Genomic DNA, 26,107 nt, shown 5'->3' on the forward strand with positions numbered 1-26,107 from the left:
TCTCTCTCTCTCTCTCTGTCTCTCTGTCTCTCTGTCTCTCTCTCTCCCTCTCTCTCTCTCTCTGTGTGTGTGCATACATGTGGGCATGCATGAATTCTGCCTGTTCAACTTGTCTGATTCTGAAATCAGTAACACAAATTCAGTATTTAACAGCCTTAGCCAGGCAAACTTAAAACTGTAAATTCAAATGAACAAGTCAAATAGTCAGTGTACATACAACAATTTTGTCAATTTCTCATTAGTTCATATGTCTTAATGGGCTAATTCTCACATTACAAATCTTTATGTTTCTTATTATGAGTTTCTATTACTGCAATGAAACACCATGACCAAAAATCAAATTGGGGAGGAAGGGGTTTATTTGGCTCATATTTCCAGATCATAGTCCACCATTGGAGGACGTCAGGAAAGGAAGTCAGTCTGGGCAGGAAGCTGGAGGCAGGAGCTGATGCAGGGGCCATGGAGGGGCGCTACTGCAGGAAGCTGGAGGCAGGAGCTGATGCAGGAGCCATGGAGGGGCCCTACTGCAGGAACCTGGAGGCAGGAGCTGATGCAGGGGCCATGGAGGGGCGCTACTGCAGGAAGCTGGAGGCAGGATCTGATGCGGGGCCATGGAGGGGCGCTACTGCAGGAAGCTGGAGGCAGGAGCTGATGCAGGGGCCATGGAGGGGCCCTACTGCAGGAAGCTGGAGGCAGGAGCTGATGCAGGGGCCATGGAGGAGCGCTACTGCAGGAAGCTGGAGGCAGGAGCTGATGCAGGGGCCACGGAGGGGCGCTACTGCAGGAAGCTGGAGGCAGGAGCTGATGCAGGGGCTATTGAGGGGTGCTGCTTGCTGGCTTGCTTCCCTTGGCTTGCTCAGCCTGCTTTCTTATAGCACCCAGAAGCACCAACCCAGGGACGGCACCAACTATGGGCTGGGCCCTCCCACCTCAATCACTAATGGAGAAAATGCCTTACAACCGTTTCTCCTGGAGGCATTTCCTCAACTGAGGCTCCTTCCTCTCTGATGACTGTAACATGTGTCAAGTTGACACAGAAAACCAGCTAGCACATTATGATCTGGTAAAAGGGGGAAGGAAGGACAGTGTAAAGAATATAGGAGTTGGAGGACGGGAAGAGCATTATAAAATTCTGCCTAGAGTTGAGAAGACCATAACAAACATGAAATTACCTGTACAAAACTACATGGGCTCAAGTCGGTCAGCACTCCAAGCCTGAACGTGGACGAGAAGTACATAGCCCCTAATTCTAGCTAAGAGCTATGGGAAGCTCTGTGTGACCCCTGATAGGTTGCCCATGCTCCAGTGGTTGGCCCCATGTCGGTGTGCTTGTGGGAAGGACTAATTGGTCTCTGTGGATTATTAATTTAAAAACAAAAAGAGAACCTTCTGCTTTTGCAGAGAATCTAAATTTGTTTCTCAACTCACACATGGTGGCTCACATCCATCAGTATCTCCTACACAGAGTAGAAAGGAAGAAATGAGCTGGGTACCAGCATCCACACCTTTGCTTCCTGATGCAGAACTCAGTCCCTAGAGAAATCCCCAAATGGAAAATAATCACCTGGCTCTTCCTGGAAACTGTCCTTAGCATTTCCGTTTTGTTTTGCATGGTTTGGCTGTTTCATTTCTGAAGAGGCGGCCCATTCACAGAAGACGCAAATGAAGTGAGCGATCCCAGACTGCTGTCTAGAAGGCTTTCCTGTGGCTATTCCCTGAGATGTTTTGAGCAGATGGCGAATGTGGGTGTATTCAGATGGAAGAGGAAGCCCTATACACAGACCAACACACACCTCACTTCCTTTTCTCAGCCCCCGGGTGGTACGCCACACAATTTTATGCACTTTATTTTGCTCACTCATAACCTTCTCTCCTAAATTCGAAATTACCGTTCAAGATCGAAATCCGTCTGCTGCAAAAAATAGTGGGGAAAATTGCAATCGAAGTGAAATACTCAAAACTCAGTGTATTGTCCAATGCAACAGTTCATGTATTAGTATTATCATTATTGTACTTTTAAAAGCCAATCATTATAATCAGCTTAAAGAAAATGACACTGGGAAGTCCTTGGGAGTATATTGCTAATGACAGCTGGCATTTCACTTAAGTAGATTAGCCCTGAGGTCTCAAAACTCAGTTGTTCGATACTTCACTATGAGAAGACCCCAAACCACCTGGATGCCTACATTAGCTACAAACTTCTGCCAAGCTGCCAGGCATTCTGGTCAAAGGTGCCTTTGCTGCACACCACTAGATATTCCCAGATGTTATCAATAGCTACCTGTAGAAGGGATGTCTCTGTACTAAATTCCTTGAGAAGGCAGAAGGGGCTTGGTGGCAGAGTGGCAACAGTATTATCATCCTAAAACGGGAGTGACACGAGCTCAGCTGGCAGACCTCTGTGCTGGCTCACTCTCACGATCTAGGGGCTGGGGATTTCAAGTTCTTGTCCTTCCTTCCAAATCCGGCTTCACTGCAGATGGATAAGGGAAGTGGGATCTTAGTGTGCTCATTCCCTTGCTTCCTTCTGTCTCGTCTTAAGTTTAACTCTCGGGACTTACTGTCAGAGGACCATCTTGTGCTTTAAAGGGTAACTTCAGAACTGAAGCATTCAGTTTCTGTTACAAGGTTGGAGGGTTTATGCCCAAGAAGATAATGTTTGTCTCTGCTTCATGGCTACTCCGAGAAAGTAAAGCTATTCACTTTGATAGATGAAGAAGCTAAAGTTTAGAGAGACACTCCATGATTTTCCCTTGGCTTCAGTTACTCCCTAGGTACTTCCTCGCAACAGTTAATCACAGACTAGTCTCGTTGTTTCAGATGGACTTTCAGACTGCTCGTGATTGGGTCTCGTTGTTTCAGATGGACTTTCAGACTGTCCATGATTGGGTCTCGTTGTTTCAGATGTACTTTCAGACTGTCCGTGAGTGGGTCTCGTTTCAGATGTACTTTCAGACTGTCCGTGATTGGGTCTCGTTGTTTCAGATGTACTTTCAGACTGTCCGTGATTGGGTCTCGTTGTTTCAGATGTACTTTCAGACTGTCCATGATTGGGTCTCGTTGTTTCAGATGTACTTTCAGACTGTTCATGAGTGGGTCTCGTTTCAGATGTACTTTCAGACTGTTCCTGATTGTATCTGGTCTTGCTTCAGCACACCCACTTGTTGGCTTATGGTCATTCTATTAGATGCTTGCCAGACTGAACACCCCCTTGCTTGCTCCCATTTCCTCTAAAGCCTTGTCCTGTTGAGGGTTTGAGGCTGCTCTCCCTTCCCTTCCTGTCCTGCTGTGTCAGGATTTGGTTGGAAGAGAGCCCCAGACCAAGCTTGTAATAAAGAGACCCTAAAGCTATTACATCTGACACGGCTCCTTGGTGGTCTTATGGGGGGGGGGGCTTCATGAATGCTTCCTGGCACAACGGAATAGTTATATGAAATTATTAAAAAGTAATCCATGCTATTGCTAACTTGGCACCAGCCAATGGTCTTGGTCAGTTCCCAGCCCAGTACATAACATACACAGAGACTAAGACTGCATGTTTCCCCTTGCCAATGCCTCTCCCACCATTGCTGGCTCTGCCTCTCAGAGCTCTCTGAAATCGCTCTCTAGGTCCAGCAGCTAGCTCTTGCCTAACCGCTCAGCACTACCAAATTTCTGTGGCTAGCTGGGGGCAGACTCTCACCAACCCAAGCTCTGCTGGGGTTATCTTTCCCCTAGAGCTTACTTAGTTGAGTCACTGTGAAATGGAAAACATCAGATAATCTTAGTTTAGAATCAACAGATAACCACTTGGCACGGAATCTAGCGTCCTAAACTGGTTAACTATTCTATGTTAGAAATCTTTTGGTGGCAGATTCTTGGGGATTCTGCCACCATATCTAACAGTTCCCGGTCTACATGCTACCTCCTATTGCTCCTGCCTCGCCATCCAAAAAAAAAAAAGGGCGGGGGGGGGAGGGTTCTCCTGTGTTCTCTCTTCCTCTCTCAGACCAGAAGGCCCACTTCCCTCTTACCTAGTGATTGGTTTTTTTGTTGTCTTTATTATCCAGTCAACTAATTAGGGTAAAACTCTGCTGTATAGAACAATGGTCTTGGTGCCAGTATCCCTGAAAAGCTGGAAAACCGCCTCCATCCTTGGTCAGAAGATTTATGGTGGCAGGTGCTTTGCCTTAGACAAAAGGCCTTGGGAGCAGGAGGAGAAATCAGAGTTCAGAGCAGAAATGAGCTGTCCTGCCACATAGGCAAAACGTGGGTAAACTGGACCAAGAAGGAAGCCTGACTTCCTGAAGACTTTGATTTTAGTGAGCTATCTATGGCCATAGGGCCCTGAATCTCATCTGAAGTAGCAGTATATGTGAAAAATGCCCAGGATGACTTGAGCGGTAGGCACATGAACCGAACAAAAGCTGTTTTCTTGAGCCAATCAAATAAGAAGGACTTAACTGCAACTCATTGCCTGTTGCTTTGTAGTTTTGCAGTCAGAAAAAGGCTACCCCAGCTCTGTGAACAATATATTCTTTATAAGTTACCTAGTATGAGGCACAGTGCCTAAACCAAGGATGATAAAAAGGGTCATTTTTGTCACATCCCTCTTCTTTTCTGATAGTCCCTTATAAATCTCTTCTTCCAGCTTTCTCTTCAGTCACTCCTGTCCAAACACCTCAAGGGAACATACGTAGCATGCTGTACGAGTATGGCCGCCACTTACCTGTCTCTATATCCTTCCTTGGTTCCTTGTGCCCTAACATCTGGAGATGAAGTCTGTGGAATTATGTTGACTCCCAAACCCTTTGTCTATATGTTTGGGACTCACCGGCTCCAACAACAAGGCTTAATGCAAGGCAGGAAGCAAGGGAGAACTGCAGGAAATAGGCCAACATATTGAAGGTAAGATGCAAGAAGAGTGGAAGGACCATGGGCTTGAAGGCTCTTCAATGTTCATACACCCTCCTCCTTCTCTCTTGGATGCATCCTTGTGCCCACCAGTGCTGAGTGCCACAGAATTCAGATTTGAACAAGGACATCAACAGAGAGTCAATGAAAGATGCTGGGTCTGCTATGGGTAGATAATAATTGTCACCATTGGGGTAGCCATTCAGGAATAATGAATATCCAAAAACTCCTATTTCTTATGTGTGCTTAGCACATCATACATAAACACAGTTCATGGGGGCTTCCTATCCATGAAACCTTTGTTCATGCCTGTATGTGTGCATTCTCTCTTTCTCTCTCTCCTTATATTATCTGTCTCAAATATCACCAGTCTTTCTGTTTAACAAATTGCATACACTTCCTCCATCCAATATTTTTCTCATCTTCCACATCATAGTATTTTTTGAACCGCACAGCAAACACACAGGATGGGATATTTCTTAGTCCTTAGATGTAAGATCCAAAAGAGCTGGGTAATTATGGACCAGGGAAATATCCTTAAATTAAATTATTTACTTACCATAACCATCCACAGCTGAAGGAAGGTGTACTTCTTATCTTGGTTCACCTGACTCTTGCAGGGACAGAAACCATTGCTGGAGAAAGAAACTCTTGCATTCACATAGTACTGAGTGGTAGATGGGTAGCTGCTGAACTCCTCTGTGTATGTAAGAGTTGTTGGAAGATAATGGAAAGACCTCAGCAGAAGACTGTGCCTTCTTAAGGCTCCCATGGTGGCTTTCTCAGGCTTCCAGGCATTAATGGCCACTCCCTCCTCTCTTCTGCCTTCTTGCTTGAAATAACTTTTTTATTTATTATCAGATTTCTATTCTCTCTCTTTCCCCCTCCCCATCCCTCTCCCTCTCCCTCTCCCGCCCCCTCCCCCTCCCCATCCCCTCCTTCTCCCTCCCTCTCCCTCCCCCTCCCCCTCTCCCTCCCTCTCCCTCTCTGTCTCCCTCTCCCTCTCTATCTCCCCCTCTCTCTCTCCCACTGAGGTCTTTCCCTTATCTTCCAACAACTCTTACATACACAGAGGGGTTCAGCAGCTACCCATCTACCACTCCGTACCTTCTCCCCCCTCCCGTGTGTGTGTGTGTGTGTGTGTGTGTGAATGTGTGTTTGACCCCCTGGAGTTTCAGGTGCTTGTAAGCCAACAGGGGTAGGTGCTAGCAACCAAACTTGAGTCCTCTACAGGACCCAACCACTGTGCTATCTCTCCAGCCCTGAGTGATCTTTTCTTGCATTGATTCCAGAAAAATAACAATTTAAAAAACAGAAGTAAATCCAGACACAGCTCCTTCCGTCCCTACTCCTTCCCACAACAAGTTTCTGGAATAGTGCAAACAAACACCACAGCCCTGCTTTGTTGATTTTATTTCCATTTTTTATTGAAAGCTTCATCAAAGAAAACAGAAATTGAAACCTAATATCCACTGATCTACAGAGAGCCCAGGAAACAGGGGAAATGGTATCTAACTTGACCATGATATACATGAAAGAACGTAGAGATAAAACCAGAAACGCCATAGGATTACAGAACTCTCCACGACAGTCAGAGACAGCAATACAAAGATGCCCTTAAATAAAATCTCAAAAGGGTGTTTCAGGAGGTCCATGGAGTTGAAGACGATGTAAACCAAGGCTTTGAAAGAGGGAGCCCTGCCACAGTTGTCCTAGAAACTGAAGTACGTTCACCCAGAGCTTAAAAACTAAAGATTCCAATGATTTTCTTAAGTTAATGGGGACATTTTTTTCCAGACTGGAGAGCAATATCATTTCAGATACCCAATGTGTCTTTGAACCAGTCTTACTATTCCTAACAGGGATGGAACAGCTAACTTCTGTGTACATGTGAGGATGTAACATAATGCATTTGGGGAGGAGGAGAGAGCATCTTTAACAATGTTGGACCAGAGGTTTCAAAGTCCAAAGTGTAACACTAATGTTACACCTTTTACTTAGGTACACAATGGCCATAAAATTATGCCTCACCATACCAGTAACTTTCAGTCTTAACACAGTAACACAGATTCAAATAGAAACAACAACAAAAATAAAAATGATACCTTTTGTAGTCAAAAGTTTTTAAAAGGAGATTAATACTGTGTATTTAGCCAAAATGATCTTATATTCTCCTGATAGAGAATATGTTGATCTTTTTTTCCTGGTTTGAGTTTCAGTCAAGAGAATGGAGCCAAAGTAGCCTTCTTCTAAGGGGAGCCAAGTTTGTTCTTAGAACTTTTCCATTTATGTTTTGCAAGAGGGCAGCCAACTCTTGATTATGTGTGGTGGATAGGAAAAGGACATGTATCGACTGTTGAAATTCATAGTGTGTGATGTGTGGACATTAATTTCACTGATGATTAAAACTCCCTTGATACATCAGTACTTGGGAAGCAAAACAGACCGGTGTTCGTTGTTCTCTTCAGGGGCTTCTTCTGTCCACCCTTGCAGTGAGATGCTAAGGTTGAAAGGGCTAGTCATCCAGAAGAAAAGACAAAACACTCCCACCAACTAGTTAGCTAGCCCTTGGAAAGCTGACAGTGACTGACTTTCTTTGAAGTGGAGCAGTGTTAAGAAAATCTCCCAGGTGACTCTGGGCTTACACCACCCCACCCCTGACTCCTCAAGCTCCATCTTGCCTCTCTCTGCATTCAGCTCTGAACTGAATCCCACAGAACATTATTTTCCTGCCCAGAACCTTGTGGCTCTTACTGCCTAGAAGATACCCAGCCCTTTCTTTGAGAGCAACTATGTCTGCAGGTTACAAGTTGGGGTATGGGCTCAAAGACAAGAGAAATAAGGAATCTGTGCTGAACCCAGTTTCTTAAATCATGGAGCCTTGTTCTTTCCTAAACTCCAGGTCATCACAAAGAATGGCCAGGACAGACCACTTTTGTATGAGTAAGAAATGTTAATCTCAAGTTAGGTTCAACCACCTTACAACACTGCAACTGTAAAATGAGTCAATTCATGGATGAAAGAAATCCCATGAGAAGGAAATGGAATCAAGGAACCTGCCAATCCAGCTACTCCTGGGGTTCAGTAGAATCTATCATGGCCAGTGGGCTCAAAATAAATGTTCAGCTTACTAATCCCAATGGAAAAAAAGAGAAAAAAAGAAAGGAAAAAAAGAAATCTTATTCTTTGCTCCACACTGTGGTCAAGATAAATCAGATCAAGGTTCTGTGACATTATTCTATAATATCCTGATGTGTGACTGCTTGCCATGCTGACAGCCTTTTCAGGTGACTTTCAATTCTGCTGTCTCACTAGTTTGAAATCACGGGTTTTCCATGGAGGCCCACATAAGACTTACTCTTCAGTCTTCAGCTCTCCTGAAGTTCTGCGCACACTCATTTGAATGAGATTGGATTGTCAAAAGTAGTTTTAGCCTATTAACATCATAGTCTACGCAGATGTCCCATCCAAACATCTCCTTCATGAAGAAGAGTGCCAGGACCCTGTTGAGACCAAATCCCACTCTTCAGTGGAGGGGATTTTTTAAATAAATAGAAAAGATGTGTAGGTTTTCTCATAGATATTCCAATCATTAAACAAAGCATTAAAAAACTAAGCAATTATTTTTAATCTTCAGCACCTGCTGATATTACCATTAGCTCACACAGGTTCTATCCTGGGGTCCTTAGGTAAAAACGACTACCAGTCACCACACATTCTACCTCTCCTGATATCTTTGTCATTATTCAAAGAAATCCACTGTTTTGACAGAATAGGTAACATTTAGATGACTCAGAATTTATCTTCTTTGGATTGTGGCTCTAGTTGGTATCCTAAACCCAGTATGTGGTAATGAAAAGGAATAAAATAAAAATATTTTGACATTCTCAAGAATTAGAATTTTACTTTAATTTTAAAAATGACTGTAACATTAAGTCATGAGGACCGTCATGACTCGGTTGAGATTCTGGTATCTGCACTGCACACATTGCATATGTGGGTTTGGGGGAGGTGTCTTGTTTTTATTACAACATAGTAATTGATGTCTTTTCTTTCCCTCCTACATTGGACTATTGAAAAACAATTCTTAGGTAAAAATGACAGAAAAAGAGGGAGCCAATTTGAATGTGCACATTTTTTTTCTTCCCAAAAGATTTTATGGAATGGCATTATCAAAACAGCCCAAACACAAAACACACAGGAACATAGAAAATGACATAATGATTTCCGTTGGCCTGAGGTGGCTTAAAAGAAAAGAGACCATGAAAATTTCAGAGTTGAAAGAAATGTTTCAGAATGACTATGTAGGATGGGGGTTTTGAGCATGGAGTTTCCTAGGCGCCTTCAATCGCCACATGGTAGCTACCTTGAAGCCTCATTATCGGTTATGCAAATGAGACTCTCTTTGTATCATGTGAATACAGGTATATTGTACTTTTACAGAAAGGACAAGAAAGTATGTTGGTTTCATATTCAAATGAATGATGCCCAGGATAATCCTTACTTACACAGAGAACAGAGAGAAGATGAAGAAAGAGAAAGTGGAGTCTCAAGTGAGTTTTCTGAGAGCCGCTGGAACGTGAGGGTTTGCTTTCCACAAATTCAAGTCCACCCTTCCAACACACAGGGAGCTGACCGGTGCTACAGAAGGCTGTAGACATCTCAGGTTCCCTCCAAAGCACGGAAAGAAGTTAGGATAAAGGTGAAGCACAGAATGTCTCTGCAGTGTGTTGCTGTCTCCTTGGATATGGTTCTGTAATTAGTTTGATGGCCAACATGTGAGGTGACTTTCTGGGTTTGAGCTCTCAGTTCACAGGGTGGCAAAGAAGAGAATCAGCATCTACTGAGACAGCAGATTATGGACCTTCGGACCTGTTAAGACTCATTAGTTGTGGGGATCTAATGGGACTACGATTTGCCTTACAAGTTGTTTTGTTTCTGAAAGCCTACTCTCTTGTCCTCTCCAGTGCTTGTATTTGTGTTCTCCCTATACACTCAGACAGACTAACCCTGCAGAAAAGAGCTTCGTCTACTTGATTCAAATCAAAAACAGTTCTTGAGAATGATCCCATGACAGAGTTCCATGCCACTGCCTCTAACTTCCAGCAAAACAAGATCTGTTGATCCCAGATATGATTAGTCGGAACGGTTAGGACTTTCTCACTAAGCCAATTTTGATCATTTTAAGCCAAGTTTTGCATTATTCTAAGTGCAAATATCTCTTTTGGTTTTGGTGCTGGATCAACCCCTAATTCTTATGGTTCTTGATGATAAAAAGCAAACAATTTATTGATTGTCAACTAGCGTGTTAAGAGCTTGCCCCTACTGCACTCAAAGGAGTCTTAGATCTTAATGGTCCCACTTATCTTGGAGAGTTAAACCAAAATTTAAAGAGGGCTGTGTTGTTTCTCCTGTCAGTATCAAGATATGAGAACATAACGGGTAGAGGAGGTAAAAGAAAAACATTCCCTCCCCAAACACAGAATTAAAGCACCTGTGTGAGGTGGGCCAATAACAAAATGAAGGTGAGAAGACAAAATCTGTTTCCGTCTGTGTTTGAAAGAAATATTGTTACCAATTCGTGAGTGATTCTCTGGGGACCACACTCCACCAAGCTGAACATCAGTGAGCGTTTCTGACAAGTGACCTTTCGGACATCAGAAGCATCCTTCAGGGGGCATCCTTAGCCTGCAGTTCAGATGACGACATTGCAACCTCTTGAACAAAGGACCCAGTGTATTGGTGGCCACCTATCCACTGCTGAAAGAGCTGGCCAGGAGCTAGCAAAGCTCACAGGAGTTAGAGCCACTGGCATCCATCCATCCACTGGGTCTCAGATTCCTCTCTCATGCTTAAACTGCTGAGCGGGCTAGGAACAAACTTCAACTATCGACAAATACACATTTTTAGAAAAACAATTTTTTTTTCTGTATGTAACACACTAGTGGAAGGTAGCTTAAATGAAGTTAGAACTGGTCTGGCCATGTAGGTCAAACAAAACTTCAAAGAAAGAAAAGCAGTGTCTCCCATCACGCCTGTAACAGGGCCTCACTTCATCTTTGGTATAAAATAGGCCATCCATAGGCTGCAATTGACCACAACTAAGAAAGACTACAGAAATTGTCAACAATTTCTCTATCTATTGCTTTTTTTTGTTTTTGTTTTGTTTTGTTTTTTTTTGTGTGTGTGTTTTTGTTTTATTTTTTATTTTTTTGCACTTTTTGACCGTAAGCGTCTATCTACGTAAGTTTTGTTTTGAGTTGCTCTTACGCTAGGTTTTTGCAATGTGACAAGCAAAGCTGACTAAAACCTGACAAAGCTCATAGAAAAAACTGCAGATAAAAAGCACTAACGCTTTCGCTAGCAACCACGCTCTTGTAAATTAAAAAAAAAAAAATCTGCATTCTGCCCCCCAAACACGCATTATCTCTAATGCAGTTGTTTTTAAAACCAACATGAATAACTTTACCATAAAATGTCTTTTAGCCATTTTAGAGCGATTGTGTCAAAGTTCATGAGAAGTCCCAGCGTTTCCAAATTCTTGCAGTTGCCTTGGTTTCGTTTACCAACAAATTTTCTTCAAATGAAGAAAAACCATTTTCCTTCAAGCTGTACAGTTTTTTTTTTCTTTTTCTTTTCCACCCTAAAAACTCAGTCTCCATCTTCCGTGCCAGTGAAGGCTGGCACAATACCTCCATTCTTTCTTGATTTTTTTTTTTTTTTAACAAGACGCTGAAAGCAAAGCCTCTGGGGCCTTTGACGTCCTTAAAATTAAGGCAATTAAGATTCAAGATAAACCTTACCTAAATACGTCTAAGAAAACATAAAATATATATATAAAAAAACCCCAGGAGGTTCAAACAAGAAAGGAAAAGAGGAGAAAAAATAGCTTAATTACTGAGGAAAATAATTTTCTTAAACTTCTGGTTGCCCAACTCTTCACATCGGTGTTTCTACTTAAAAAAAAAAATCTACTTTAACCTTCAGGCAAATTCTGTTTTTCCAAAGAAAGCATCAACTTGTGATGTTTACCACCCCACCCACCCCCTTTCTGGGATTTGTTTTCCCTTTAATTAAAAAAAAAATAACAAAAATAACTGTTAGACCACACGAAGGAACCATTTGCACAGCACATAAAAATTTTGTTTTCTTTGAGTAAAATATAAAATAAAAAAAATAAAAATAAAAGAACAAGAGAGCTTTCCCGTGGCGCCTGTGCAAGCCGGAGGCTAACTAACTTCTTGCTCAGTGACGTTTCCTCATTGAAGGTAAAGCTTCAGATGGACATCCTCACTTCTGTCTATGGTCTGCAAAGACAAACGGGTAAGAGTGGTTATTACATCCAAGTCTTTCTTCCGTTGTTTCCTGGGACGTCTCCTTGGAGGAGCCCAAGCTTGTTGTCATACTTAAAGAAGAGATGCAACAGGTGTATTAATTAGCCTATGAGGCAGTCAAGTTCTGTTGACTTCATAGAAATTCCACACTTGAGCAAGAGTTTGCTCGTGTCAAAACCGAGGTGGATGAACTTAAATATTTTTAAATATTTTTTAAATATATTTAAATATTTTTAAAGATCTACTTATCTTGATGTTGTGTGTATAACTGCTTGTTTGTATGTGTGCAGATGTATCACGTGTATGCAGCACTTTCAGAGGCCAGGAGGGGACATCAGACTGCTTTGAAGTAGAGCTAGAAGACAGTAGTGAGCAGCCATGTAGATGCTGGGAACCTTAGCAAAAGCCTTAGGGGCCCTTAAAAATATCTAAGTCAAAACTCAAATCGCCATGACAACAGCATCGATGCCTTCTAACTCAGGAGCACTGTGATCTGCCAGGAGGTTGTACCTCATGTGTCCTGTCATCCTCTCCCTGGGCTTTACTGGAGACCAAGCTGTCCACCGTGAAGCCTTAGTAGACAAACTCGAAGCAAGCCACAGGAGCAGGGGAGAGTCACTGTGTACCCTGCAGGTGTACTTTGGAGTATTTATTACCTGACAATCAGAGGATTCTTAGTCCATCGGCCTTGCTGTGCGGAGGGCGGACAGACGGACAGATAGACTGCATACACGGCGCAGTACTCCTCTTTGTTGAAAGCCCAGATCCTGGTGCCATTTCATCAGGATCTAGGATGGGCTCTCTAACCCTAATTGTCGTGGATGGTGGCACATCTCTTTCCCCAGCACCCCAAGTCTTACTCTTCAGAGACTGGTGACCTCATAACTTCAAAAATGTGGGCCAGGGTCCTTCGGAACTGAATGGTGAAACAGAGGCCACAGCGGTGGAAGTCGAGGCAAAGACTCCTCGCTCTGCAACTGGGAACCTCACTGGACTTGCAGGCATGCTTTTTGGGGTCTGGTTACATTTAAATTCTTATTTCATTATTTTTTATACACACACGCATAAATATATAAATACCACGTGCTGAGTCCATTTTTTTTTTTTTTTGTTTTTGTATGTATGTGACTTCAGGGCTGAGCACTTTGTACTGGATGACCAATAATAATTAAAGAAGTGGCTATCGATTTGACATGGGGAAGGATGGAAGGGGTGGAGGGAGGAAAGAAAAAGGAAAGGGATTTTAATTAAAAATGTAAAAGAACGTACACACCTAACTTTTAATTTTGTGTGTATATATTGTATGTCTGTCTGCATACGTGTGGCTGCTCATTTGGGTTGTGCACAGGTGGAGGTTAAAGGTCAAAGTTGACCATCTTCCTCTACTGGTCTCTGCTCTATTGCTTTGAGACACCGACCCTGAGGCTCACTTTCTGCTGAGCTGATTGGTTGGCTTGCAAGGTCTCGAAATCTGTCTGACTCGGTTCACCCAATACTGAGTAACAGTCAACGGTGCCCACACTTTGCTTCTTATGTGGGTGCTAGGGATTAGAACACAGGTGTTCCCACTTTGAGAGCACATTCCGTTACCAAGCAAGCCGCCTCCCAAGTCCCTGGATTCCAGCTATTTAAAGGTTTTATATACAGCACAGGGATAAGTAGTAACTCAATGGGGAATAGAATTCTCATAGAATTTCCAGAATAAGCCATAGGTCCGACCTCCCTCTGTGATAAGAACTGATAGTCCCTATGCATTAATAATGGGGGGAGGGATCCCTCATAAGTCTATCATGCAAAGTTCTCTGTGTATGTGCGTGTGTCCCTGAGTGTTCATGCAAATGATTGTGTGGGTGCCCTGGATCCCCTGGAGCTGGAGTTACAGGCAGCTGTGAGTCCTCACATGGACCCTTGAAACAGGACACTGGTATCTAGAAGAGCAGTAAGTGCTCTGAACTGCTAAGCGACCTCTCCAGCCCCAAGTTCTTTGTTTTAGCCTGAAGAGTAAAATGTGGACAAGGAAAGTAGTCTGTGGTAGGCCTTTTACTCAGAAGCCGAGTGTTGTGCTTCTCAGATGTGTCCCTGTGACCTCTACCTGTGGTTTGCAGTTGCCTGACTGTAGACATCTTAATGTTAAATGTATGTAATGCATCAAGCTGCATTTCAGGAACACTGGGTGGCCCCATCTGCATCTCACACCCCACAGGAGGGTTAGCCGGTGTCTGATGAGAAATGTCAGCTATTAGGAACTTCTTACAGATATCCACATCTCATTTAGCATAATGACCCAAGCAGACAAAGGAACTGAGCAAAGTAGTGGCTTGTTCATCAGTCGACCATGTAGGGAAGGAGAGTATTCTAATTTGTGAAACTGTATACTAAAGAAAGCTACCCTAACAAGGACTAGTTAAATTGTCTTGGGGATATTTTTTCTATTACACTGGGACAGAAAAAACACAAATTCTATATTTTTTTTATCTTGCGAGTGTAGATGTATGTATCCATATATGTGTATAGATGTATATATGTAATGTAAATCTAGACTCTGCATGTGAAAATAAAGATACAGAAAATAAAGATACTATCTGTCTTAATCTGGTTTATTTTGCTTAATACGATCTCCAATCTAATCTATTTTTTTTCTAGGAACATAATTCCACTCTTTTTTATGTCTGGATAAAATTCTATCATGGAGGTGTAGACCACACTTTTTTACCCTTTCATCTGTTGACTACAGGCATGGGTGATCATCTATTGAGTACAGGCATGGGTGATCATCTGCTGAGTACAGATATGGGTGATCATCCGTTGACTACAGACATGGGTGAACATCTGTTGAGTACAGGCATGAGTGATCATCCGTTGACTACAGGCACGGGTGATGTGCTCACTTTCTTCTGTGTTTTAGGAGTGAAAGAACAGAGAGCAATGCTCTGCAAGCAGACTCATCAGAGGTTCGGGCGTGATGCACCAACTTGGTCAGTTTGCTCACAAAGGCTTCTCCATATATACTTCCCCATGGTTAATTCCTCCCACTTCAGAGCAGAGTCCTCAGAATGTAATCTACGTATTTGTTCCACACACAGCCAAATGTAATTTGCTTTATGGGTAATTAAAATTGTTTCATGAGTAATTCTGAGTACCTAGTTATTATCCTCTGCTATTTAATTCCTGGGCAGGGAGGGCTTAATATCTCTATCATATATTTAACAATATTCTCATTTACATGACCATTTGTCCAGGTATTCAAAGTCAACCTGCAATGAGAATGTCACTGTAATTGTTTAAGAGATTAAGAATAGAATGTCTGTTCTCTATCTAGTTTAAGGTGGGAATACTATAATTTTCTCAATAGCATTGAACAGATTATTTTTATTTTTAAATAACTGCAATGCTTCTCTCTTGATGTGAGCACCTTTATTGATTGCTGGGTCATGTGACTTGCATTAACCAATAGGATAGCAGCCAATGAATAGAAGCAAAGCCGAGTGCCTGCTTTTGCTGGGTTTTCTTCCTGCTGTTGTTGGAATTTGAACTTGTCTGAACAATAACGCACACACAGGGCCAAGAACAGCCAAGACTGAAAAATCCACTCACCCGAAGCCAGCTGAGAGCCCCTCAAGTGATCATGAGCGAGACATGCCTACCCCTAAGTTTACAGGTGGTTTCTGTGAAACCAAACCAAAGGAAACACTCAGAGAAAAGGACTTCCAGATCTCTGGTGCTGAGGGACGAGCTCAGCACAGAACAGACTTACTTGGACTGTTGGAAGGAGTATGCCGGTGCGTGTTCACTGGCCGTGTCCACTGCTAACTGCTGCTGCTGACCACTGCTGTCCTGGGATGAGGGGGCCACCGTCTGAGGAGAGGTATCAGCAACAACACCCTAAAGAGGCAAATCGGTACACACAGCCCTTATTTGTCTCAGCAAAGGGCCCTCTCTAGATGTAGCTCAAATGCCCTGCTTCTGTTGAGTTTGAAAAGAGATAACCCTTAGCCACGGGAAACCACAGCATGGGCACTGAGCAAAACATCAGGATACGCTTGTGTAATGGTTGATCTTGTTGTATTGATGATGAAATACTAGTAAGCTCTGCCATCAGAAGTTCTTGGAGGGGTCATGTGGTCAGAAACCATTTCAAGTATGTTTGTAATGGACTCTGTCCTCAATTAAAGCTGTTTATAATCACAGTCTGGGCTCACCTACAATAACCTAAGCATGTTTGTGAAGATTTATTATATGTTCTTATTTATGTACAGAAGTGCATATGTCTATGAGCATATAGGCCTATGTGTGGGGGGAGGGTGACCATGAAGTCAGAAGAAGGTGTTGCATCCCTTTCAGTTGGAGTTACAGATGTTCCTCAGCCTCCTGATGTGGGGGCTGAGAACCAACTTTCTGTATTGCGAAAGTAGGAATTCTCCCTCCAGCTTCTTGCATAAGATTTTCTGTTGCTGTTGGAATTGTTTGTGTTTTGCTTTAAGATCGCATTTCCTTGTGTAACCTTGGAACTCACATCTCTGCCTCTAGAGTCCTGGGATCAAAGGCTGTGCCATTTGGCCCAGGTTCTCATGTAGGCTGGCTGGCTTTCTTTCTTCCTTCCTTCCTTCTTTCCTTCCTTCCTTCCTTCCTTTTTTCTTTCTTTCTTCCTTCCTTCCTTTCTTTTTCTCTCTTTTTCTTTCTTTCTAAATTGTTTTATTGTGGTTTGTTTTCCAAGACATGAACAGGCATTCAGTCAGAGGATTCAGAGAAATAAAAGAAGAGGAAGAGGGGATGAGGAAAAAGGGAAGGAAAAAACAGTAGCCACAGCATCTTTAAGCTGGTTTAATCTTGGATACTTGCTGTGGGTTATGCAGGTGATGGGTGATGTGGGTGATGATGTGCGTGATGATGTGCGTGATGATGTGGGTGATGCGGGTGATGTGGATGATGTAGATTTTGTTCAGTTTTTCCCATCACTTACTTCCTGGTTTTGTACTTTTTGTTTGAGACAGGGTTTCTCTTTTTAGAACCCCCAAATAGGATTGGTTTGTGATTGGTCCATTGATTGACAGATGGATACTACCCAATGTCCATCTGGTATTTTTACATGAACATGACTAAGTTCTTTTCTTCACAAGCATGGCTTCAAGGCAGAATAGTGAGGACAGTTTAGTCTTCTCTCTCCAACTCCAGACCTAACTCTACAAAACTACTTTCTTACATGTGTCTGTTACTCCATGCCAATGAAAGGCTCTGGCTTTCTCGATCGCATAAGCCTTTGGTGGAGATGCATAGAAAGGCAAATACGTGAGAGGTTTATGCTCGTGGCACTTGTAATGTGTTGCTTATTAAGTCACTAAATATAGCAAATACCATGTAATCTAAGCTCATGTTCTTGAACTCTAATTAAAACCTTCTTAATAGGCCAAGACTTTGAACCCACATGATTAGAAAGTTCAAAACAATAAGGATGTGATAGGTAGCCATAGTCTCCTAGACTGTACAACAATGCCTTGTTAATCTTTGGGGCTTTCTTTACCTGTCTTCAAGTATACAGCTGTTACACTCCAAAAATAAATCTGTAAACATTTTCAGAGACCCAATTTATTTGGCAAAGACCTCCGTTGACCTCCCTACTAGTAAATAGTCCCATGGAGAAGTACAGCAGTCTAGTTACTGGTTGTGTTACAAAGCAGGAAAGATGGAGTCCAGGAAGTATGTTGATTAGTTTTTCAGTTTCCAGCTATTAGAAAGTAATGTCCACCAGTGACCACAAAGCACTTGGGCATCAGAAGAAGAGGGACCGTGGCTATACCTAGAGGTAGGTGCGGTCTAAGTGCCTGCCGCCATCTATGTAGCTCTCTGCCTTCCTCTGCACCTTTCCAGCTCCATCCAATAACATGAGAGCTGCTGGGGACGGATTTGTCCCAACGAAAAGAGAGAAAGTACTTTACTTCCATTAAGGACAAGATGACAGCATGATTCATGACACCCACAGTGATTCAATTACATCTTTCCTGTCTCTAGGAAAGCTAGAGTATGTTGAATCCATTCATTAGAACACTGAGCTTTTTACTAATTTGATTTCTAGCATGCTAGAGATGGAGCCCATAGCCTCATACATAGTAAGCACACTTGCAACTGGAACAATAGTTCTCAGTTCTCAATACCTTCCGGCGGCATCTTCTGGGATTGTTTAAATATCCCTACACCTAGTACATATTTCAGACAAACCAGTAGGAATCTCTTGTAACCAAATTCAGGAATCCATATTTTTAAAAGCATAACCACCCCCTTTAATAATTTTAATTAGCATAAGGGTTTGAGCATCAGGGTGCTATCTCATTTCATGAGACTGGATTCTCAAGGAACCATCTTAAAATTAACAGATTCAGGAAACAGAGTGGTGGTATCTGATACATTTCATTTCTAAGAAACTCCAAAGTGATGTTGGGATGGTTAATTTTGGTTCTTAGCTTGACTGATCAGACTTGGGAACATCAGCCCAAGACACACTTGTGTAGGAGTTATCTTCATTGCATTAATACGATGGGAAGATCAACTGTAGGTGGTGTCATTCACTGGCTGGGTCCCTGGACTGTACAAATGGAGAAAGAGTAACTGAATGGCGGCAAGCATTCATTGCTCTCTGCTTCCTTCCATTCATTGCATGTGATGTGAGCAGTTGCGTGAGCAGTCTCAATGACTTGCCAAGCATATGATGCTTGGTACTCTTAACTGTGAGCCAGCATGATCCCATTCTGTCTTGAGTTGCTTTTGTTATATATCTCAGGAAGAGGGAAAAGAACTAAGTAACTAAGTTAGAACCTGTTCTTCCTCTCTGTCCATGAGTGTGGTCTGCATTTAATGAGAAAAGGATCTACTCTTTGAACTGTTTACTCTTCCTTTATACCTCTCTATAAGATGTGTTAACTGCATGTGCAAAGCAAACTGTAGGTTTGACTGAGCCAATGCATAGACTTCCGTACACTCAGCTTACAGGGGCAAGGCTTAGAGGAGCATAAAGATTGTATCTGAGGATTCCTTGGATTATGGAGACTTGTGTGGCTGAGACCTCTCTCTCCTAGCCTCTTGGTGTTTACAGGATAGACTTACTTCAATAGAAACAGCTGTCGGAGGCACAGGCGTGTACTGGGGAATGTAGGTCCCTTGCATGGGAGCAGCAGTCATATACTAGAGAAAATCAAAGAAAAATGCACATGAACTTGGGGGTTGCAAATGGTGAGCAAGTCAAACACTGAATGAGAGGACAAATGGACAGCACATGACTGGTTAGACTCAAAGTTTAACAATAGCAGGTCTTATCGACAGTGACGCCTGCTTACTGTAAGACCGTATATCAATAGTAGGTTCATCTTCTCCATACCAGCACACCCCCTGCATGTTCATCTACACACTCCAGGTGAGAGCTGGAATGTCTTCTATTTCATACCTAAGCACCAATTCCACAAGTGTGAAGATGATATTTGTTTTTTCCCTCCATCTGTTTTAGAACCTATCACACAGTAGGATCCTGACGGTCTTTTGTTGAATGAATAAATCATCATTATTTGTAAGCAATGATTTTTAACTAAAAATGCCAAGGAACGATATAAGAAATACTTGCATAGCAACACATTAATGGACAAATGTTGTTTGCTCGCCACCTTTGTTAATATAAAGTAAATGACTGGGGATGTCTCCCAGTGGCAGAATGATTGTTTAAAATGTACAAGGCTTTGAGTCCAATCCCAAGCATAGCAAAGGAGAGTAGGATCACCACAGGCAATGCTGAAATCGCTTTTGTTCCCCCCCCTTCTATGCCATCCTCATGGCACCACGAGCATCTTCTATCTAATACCTTATAAAAAACACAATCTGGGGGCTAAAGAGATGTCTTAACTTTTAAGGTTGTAGTCCCCTCTTGATGAGGACCCAAATTAGGTTTCCAAGACCCATGTCACACTGCTCACAATCACCTGTAACTCCAGCTCCAAGAGATCCGACACCCTCTCTGGCCTCCACAGACTCTGTACACATGTGTGCATGCTCTTACCTTACACACAGACACACACACACACAAAATTAAAGATGATAAAAAATAAAGTCTTAAAAAGAAACCAGTCCAATAATGGGGGTAAATTATGAAATTTCCTAGCAAATGTGCTGTGGATAACAGACAAACTTTTTTTTTGCAGTGAAATGGGACCATTCCAGAAAAATTATGTGGACACACACATATTAATTATGACACACCTATATATATATATGAAATAAGTAAAAGTTGCTTTCCCATTTGTAATCTATACTCTTCCTGCACATTCACAGCACTCCTCTTTGTGAACTAAATTACAGAATCCTTTGTTTTCTGACTTCTAAAACTGTATCACAAAACTGCAGTGGCAGAGTCAGGCCACGAAGGAAGTTTTCTTGTTTCATGCAAAGGTTCGGATGTTTTCATGGAACATCCGAAATCTCTGATCCTGTATGTGCTTGAGATGGCTGAGGTCAAATAGTAAGAGCAGAGATAAGCAGCAACCCCCAAGCTGCTTGTTATGTGTATGTTGGTGCGGAAAGTACGTTCTGTATGAAGGATGTCCAGCCCATCAGCCATGGTTGTTTAAAGCCGCACATATGAGACTGGAGCAATGAATTCTTCCTAATTCTGAACTAAACACAGTTATATGTGCTTGTTAAAAAAATAGAACAGTCTTAATAAAACAACCATAAGCCAATCAGAACACACTATCATCCTCAGTGCACACACAGAAACAAATAACTGGGTTCAACTCCTAACCAGACAAAAGCCATTTTGTAATTTGGACACAGCGATCGCTAGAAAGTCCTAATGCTTTCTGTACTTGAACTTTGTATCATCAGATACCTTTGAGCTCTTAAGGTATGCAGCAGATAGCACTCCCCTCATAGGCAGTCAGAATACCATCTCTTCGAAGGCATGAGTCAAGTTTTATTTGTTTCTGAATCTTCTACAATATGAGGTAATGCCTAGGTACTAGGAAGGAAATGTTGAATGACTGAATGAAAGCATATGGGCTGAGGTACTTGGGAGGCCAGTGAAGTAGGTTCTGAGAAAGGATAATGATGAGTTCAGGGCCCCAACACCCTTATAAGGACACAGTGCGGTGGTACACACCTGGAGAATGCCAAGGAGAGGGAGATGGAGGAACAAGGACCTTGCTGGCCAGCTAGTCTAGGTGGTACACATCTGGAGAATGCCAGGGAGAGGGAGGACCTTGCTGGCCATCTAGTCTAGCCAATGGGTGAGTTCCAGATCCAATGACAGACACTGTTTCAATAAACAGGGTGGTCCGGAGAGACCATTCAGCAGTTAAGAGCACTTGTTGCTCTTGCAGAGAACCCAGGTTCTGTTCCCAGCATCCCTAACTGCAATTCTGACCTCCACAGATACCAGACACACATGCACTGTGCACATACACATGCAGGCCAACACACATAACATGAAACAATCTTACGAGATAAAAAGCAAGTAGAGGACTGAAAACAGGACTATCGAAATGTCTCATGAGGAAGGTGGAGGCACTTGCTGCCAAGCCTGGTGAGAGTTGGATCCTAAGGGCCCCCAATGGTGGAAGAAGAAAATGGAGTCCTGCAAGTTTGCAGGTTGTATTCTAGTCTTTACACACTAACATGTGTGTATGGCACACACACACACACACACACACACACACACAACACACAAACAGTATCCATGTCAAATCCCTCATATCTCATTACAAATCAACATGCTTCATGGTCCTCAGTCATTCTGAGCTCCTTCAGATGCAATCCCACACCCATCCCAAGATATATCTATCCAATCTTTAGTCAAATTCCCCAGCCACTGCTTCTCATTATTTTGTACCCTAGAGCGGAAAGAAAATATTCAGATATTAAACTTCTTTAAATTTTTCAAATAAGTATAGAATTTAGAGCGATATTTTGGCAAATACAATTTCATGTTTGGTGTCCCTTGGCCAGATATGTTCTTTGTCAACAAAACCTTCCCAGATGGTGCTCAATAGATGGCTTAGTTGGTAAAGCACTTGATGTTCTTATAGAGGACTTGAGTTTTCTTTCATTCCCTACACAACACATTTGGTGGTTCACAAGTACCTGTAACTCCAACCCTAGGAGATCCAATAATTCCCTCTCATCTAGGCAATCACTCCATTTACACACACACACACACACACACACACATACACACACACACACACACAAACACACACACACACACACAAACACACACACACACACATACACACACACACACACACACACACATACACACACACGCACACACACACACACACACACACACACACACAGGCCTCCTCCCCACCCCCAGAAACATTACTCTGGGTTCCAATGCATTTAAGCAATGTTGTATAACACATCCACTCTTTCGATAAATAAAGATGAATAATATAATTTATGTTAAGAACTGAAGGTTCATGCTTTTAAAAAGCCCTCTTAAAGCTGTTTAAAACAGCATTTGCAACATGTTTATTCCTGTAAGACCTTTGCTTGGACCTAATATTCCAAGGAACACACTTTCCTCAAGTGTTGAGCCTCAAGCATTTGCACCATATGTATATGGACTTGGTCTACTGTAGAATGGCATTGTTGGCCTTCACGTTTGTAGACTTTGCTGGTACCTTATGAAACTTCTTATCTACCAGCAAGAGGATTGAGTCCTCTGTGGAATCTGGGAGAGGCAGCAGTGAGGACAGAATGAATGACTGGGGTATTTTACAGTCTAGAGTTACTAGCTATGAACTTTGCACCTGAATCTAATAATTTATCATGCATGACATTTGCTCAGGGTGATGTCACCAGTCCCCGGGGGCAGGGCAGAGTTTTGATGTGCTCATTTTCTGCTGTTTGTGTCTATAAGGAAGCATGCCTAAGACTCTGATATGGGAATCCAATGAATTATTTAGAGCTCCCTGCCAAGCTAAAGTGTTCCCAGGCAGTCTGGTTAATGAGAACGTTTTATGTGATTCCTGGCTAAGCTTCCTCAAATGACCGGATTATTCACGGCCCCATCTGTGTTTTGCCTCTGTAAAGCTGAATCAATAAGTCTTCATTCCTTTGCTAACATTCAGTGGGGTTGAGAATATGGAAGGCTTCGCACTCAAATTTTCCTCAGAAGTCTGAGTCTGGAGGGAGGCCACTCATTTTACAGCAGCCGGGAGCACAGACTGCTCTTCCAGGGGACTGGGGTTTGGTTCCCAGCACCCTGATGGTGGCTCACAACCACCTATAATTACACATTCAGGAGATCTATTACCCTCTCCTGGTCTCTGTGGGTGTTGCACTCATGTGCAGAAACCAATATTTTCTCTCTCTCTTTCTCTCTCTCTCTCTCTCTCTCTCTCTTTCTCTCTCTCTCTCTCTCTCTTTCTCTCTCTCTCTCTCTCTCTGTCTCTCTCTCTCTCTCTCACACACACACATACCACACCACAATAAACACAAGTTGAAAACTTAAAAAGATGATAACATGTTATCAATTGAATTTTTATGATTTTTTTCAGACATGTTGTGCATGGCTGTGTATGTGTACATGCATATATGCATGTGCATATGAGCATACAGGTATGTGTGTACGCATATCTGCATATGTGTACATACCAAAAGGTAGCCTCGGTTATCACTCTTGAGGCACTACCTGCCATTTTGAGAGACAGTGCCTATCCCTGGTTTGGAAATTGCCAAGCAGGGTAGACTGACTGGCCCAGAGATTCAGCAGAAAGCCCCAGAGTCCCCTCTTTTGTAATTATAAACTTGCACTGGCACACCTGGCTTTTATTATGTGAGTTCTAATGTTTGAACTCAGGTCCTGGTCCTGCAGTATAGCACTTTACCAGCTGCTCCACACTCCAGCCTCTCTGGTGCACGTTCTGTTTTTGTACGCACAGTTTCTCATTTCCCTGTAGGGACGACTACCCTTACCCTATACACTTGGTGACTTAACATTATGCCACTACACTAAAAGGAACAGTAAAGGTTTTTAGAGTTTGAGAGCGACTCTGTTGAGCACATCCCAACAGTCAGCGTTCAGCAGGAATCACCTTTCTGGTTACTCTTGTCACAGAAAATGTAACAATAGGCAGATCTGAAAATTAAGGGCAGATTATGCTAAGCAAGCCAGTGCTGTGTGGATTTAAGACTCTTATTATCTGTGGGTAACCCGAAGGCTAGGATCTCCTGTGACAGACTCTCCAGGGGAAAGCCTGAAGAAGTGACAGGCTTGCCATGTTAGGCGAGCACTTCAGGGAAATGGCTGTGACAGGTCAGTTCCTGATGACGACTAGCTTTGGACTTCTCTCCCAGCACCCAGCTGAAATCCTGTGCGAACACACAAACTGCACTCAGACCCAACAATCCAGGTCGTGCCACTCCTGCTCGACTCTTCCATTAGCCCTCTCCATCTTTTGTGAAGGGGTGTCTCACTGAACCACAGCTCCTTGATCCTTCAGACTGGCTGGCCATCAGGCCCCAGGGCCAGCAGGTGTGCACAACCACAGATGCCTTGTACTTGGAGGCTGGGCATCAGACTCAAGGATCCTCACAATTGTGGCCCACCGAGTTCAACTTTACCATTCTGCCTTGGCAAGATCCTCTGGATTTCTTACTAAGGTCATTTTACAGGAATAGATATACACACTTTGAACAGATTACTATATCTTGTTATTATTAAATTATATTTTATTTTGCATGCACAGAAGCCTGTGGTGGATGGGGAGAATGGATACCACAGTGTACTTGTGGCAGTCAGAGTTTGTGTTTTCCACTTTTATCGTGTAGGTCCCTGGGATTAAACTCAGGTCATCAGGTTTGGCAGCACATTTACCCACTGAGATGTCTCACTAATCCTAGACCAATTACTTTTGAATGGTGTCTTCCAAAAGCATGAATATGACATAATTTTCTATGAATACAAATCACTTATTTGGAACATTTTTGATTGGGCCATGGAAAGAAACCACAGGAAAACAAAACGGTGGATTGCAGGGATGAGTCTCTAGGATGAGTCTCTGCGATCTCTCCCACTTGGTAGAAGGTTGATGTTCTGGTATTCCTGGGTGTCTTTTCTCTCTGGAGAAAAAGCTTGATAAATTCTATATATTCTGTAGGCCCTGGGCGTTGCCATGGATGTGTGGAGGAGTGTGGGGTGGCCACGTGCAAAGCCACACAAGAAACTCCCAACCTTTTCACTTGCTCGGAGAAGTCTAGACACTGCATCATTACGAGAATTACAAGAAGAGAAGGAAAATGGGAGGCTAGAAAGGTGCCTGGCTTTGCCTGTTTGAATTGGGACAAGGTGTTTCTACTTCTGAGTATTTATTGATGGTCTTAGAGCAGACTGGAAGAAAAAAAAAAACCTTAAAAACTATGACTTTTTAGTGGGATTGGCTTCCTTCTTTATCAAAGCGAGACAAAACTGAGGGCTTCATGAGTTTCCTGTGAGGAAACTTCTTGTTTTAATCATCTGGGGGTAAAGGGACAAAGAAAGTCTACCCTTTCAAAACTGCCTAAAACACTTGAAACAGCCTGCTCACCTGGAGTTGTAAAATGATTAGACCTTGCACAGGAGCTCTGGCCCCTGCCTATAAATTGGTAAGGATGGGGACATTTCAGAAAAGAGAGGCAGCCAAGTCTTGTTGGGAAACAGAGCGTCAAAGGAAAGGGTGGAGGGGTGCCTCAGAAACGCCTGACTGTGTGGCAGCTAGGGTGGAGGGGTGCCTCAGAAATGCCTGACTGCATGGCAGCTAGGGTGGAGGGGTGCCTCAGAAATGCCTGACTGCTTGGCAGCTAGGGTGGAGGGGTGCCTTACAAACGCCTGTCTGTGTGGCAGCTAGGGTGGAGGGGTGCCT

The 26,107-nt window shown here is 42.9% G+C and overlaps 1 protein-coding gene across 14 annotated transcripts in view; it reads right to left on the minus strand.

Annotated features, from left to right (window-relative positions):
• Nucleotides 1-6,298: 6,298 nt before the first annotated feature.
• Rbms3 (RNA binding motif single stranded interacting protein 3) overlaps nt 6,299-26,107 on the minus strand; it is a 1,349,634-nt gene continuing 1,329,825 nt past the window's right edge. For 6 of the 14 annotated variants that reach the window (XM_031343072.1, XM_031343070.1, XM_031343067.1 and 3 more), the window contains 3 exons: nt 19,323-19,400; nt 15,982-16,109; nt 6,299-12,200 (listed from right to left, as the gene is read on the minus strand). In XM_031343072.1, coding sequence (XP_031198932.1) covers nt 12,194-12,200; nt 15,982-16,109; nt 19,323-19,400 — 213 coding nt within the window. In that variant the 3' untranslated portion in view covers nt 6,299-12,193. Of the gene's footprint in view, nt 12,201-15,977; nt 16,110-19,322; nt 19,401-26,107 lie in introns of those variants that run through there. The other 8 variants (XM_031343073.1, XM_031343071.1, XM_031343068.1 and 5 more) reach the window with 3 other exon arrangements.

The sequence above is a fragment of the Mastomys coucha genome, unplaced genomic scaffold (genome assembly GCF_008632895.1).
Source record: "Mastomys coucha isolate ucsf_1 unplaced genomic scaffold, UCSF_Mcou_1 pScaffold23, whole genome shotgun sequence".
In the NCBI taxonomy this organism is placed as follows: domain Eukaryota; kingdom Metazoa; phylum Chordata; class Mammalia; order Rodentia; family Muridae; genus Mastomys; species Mastomys coucha.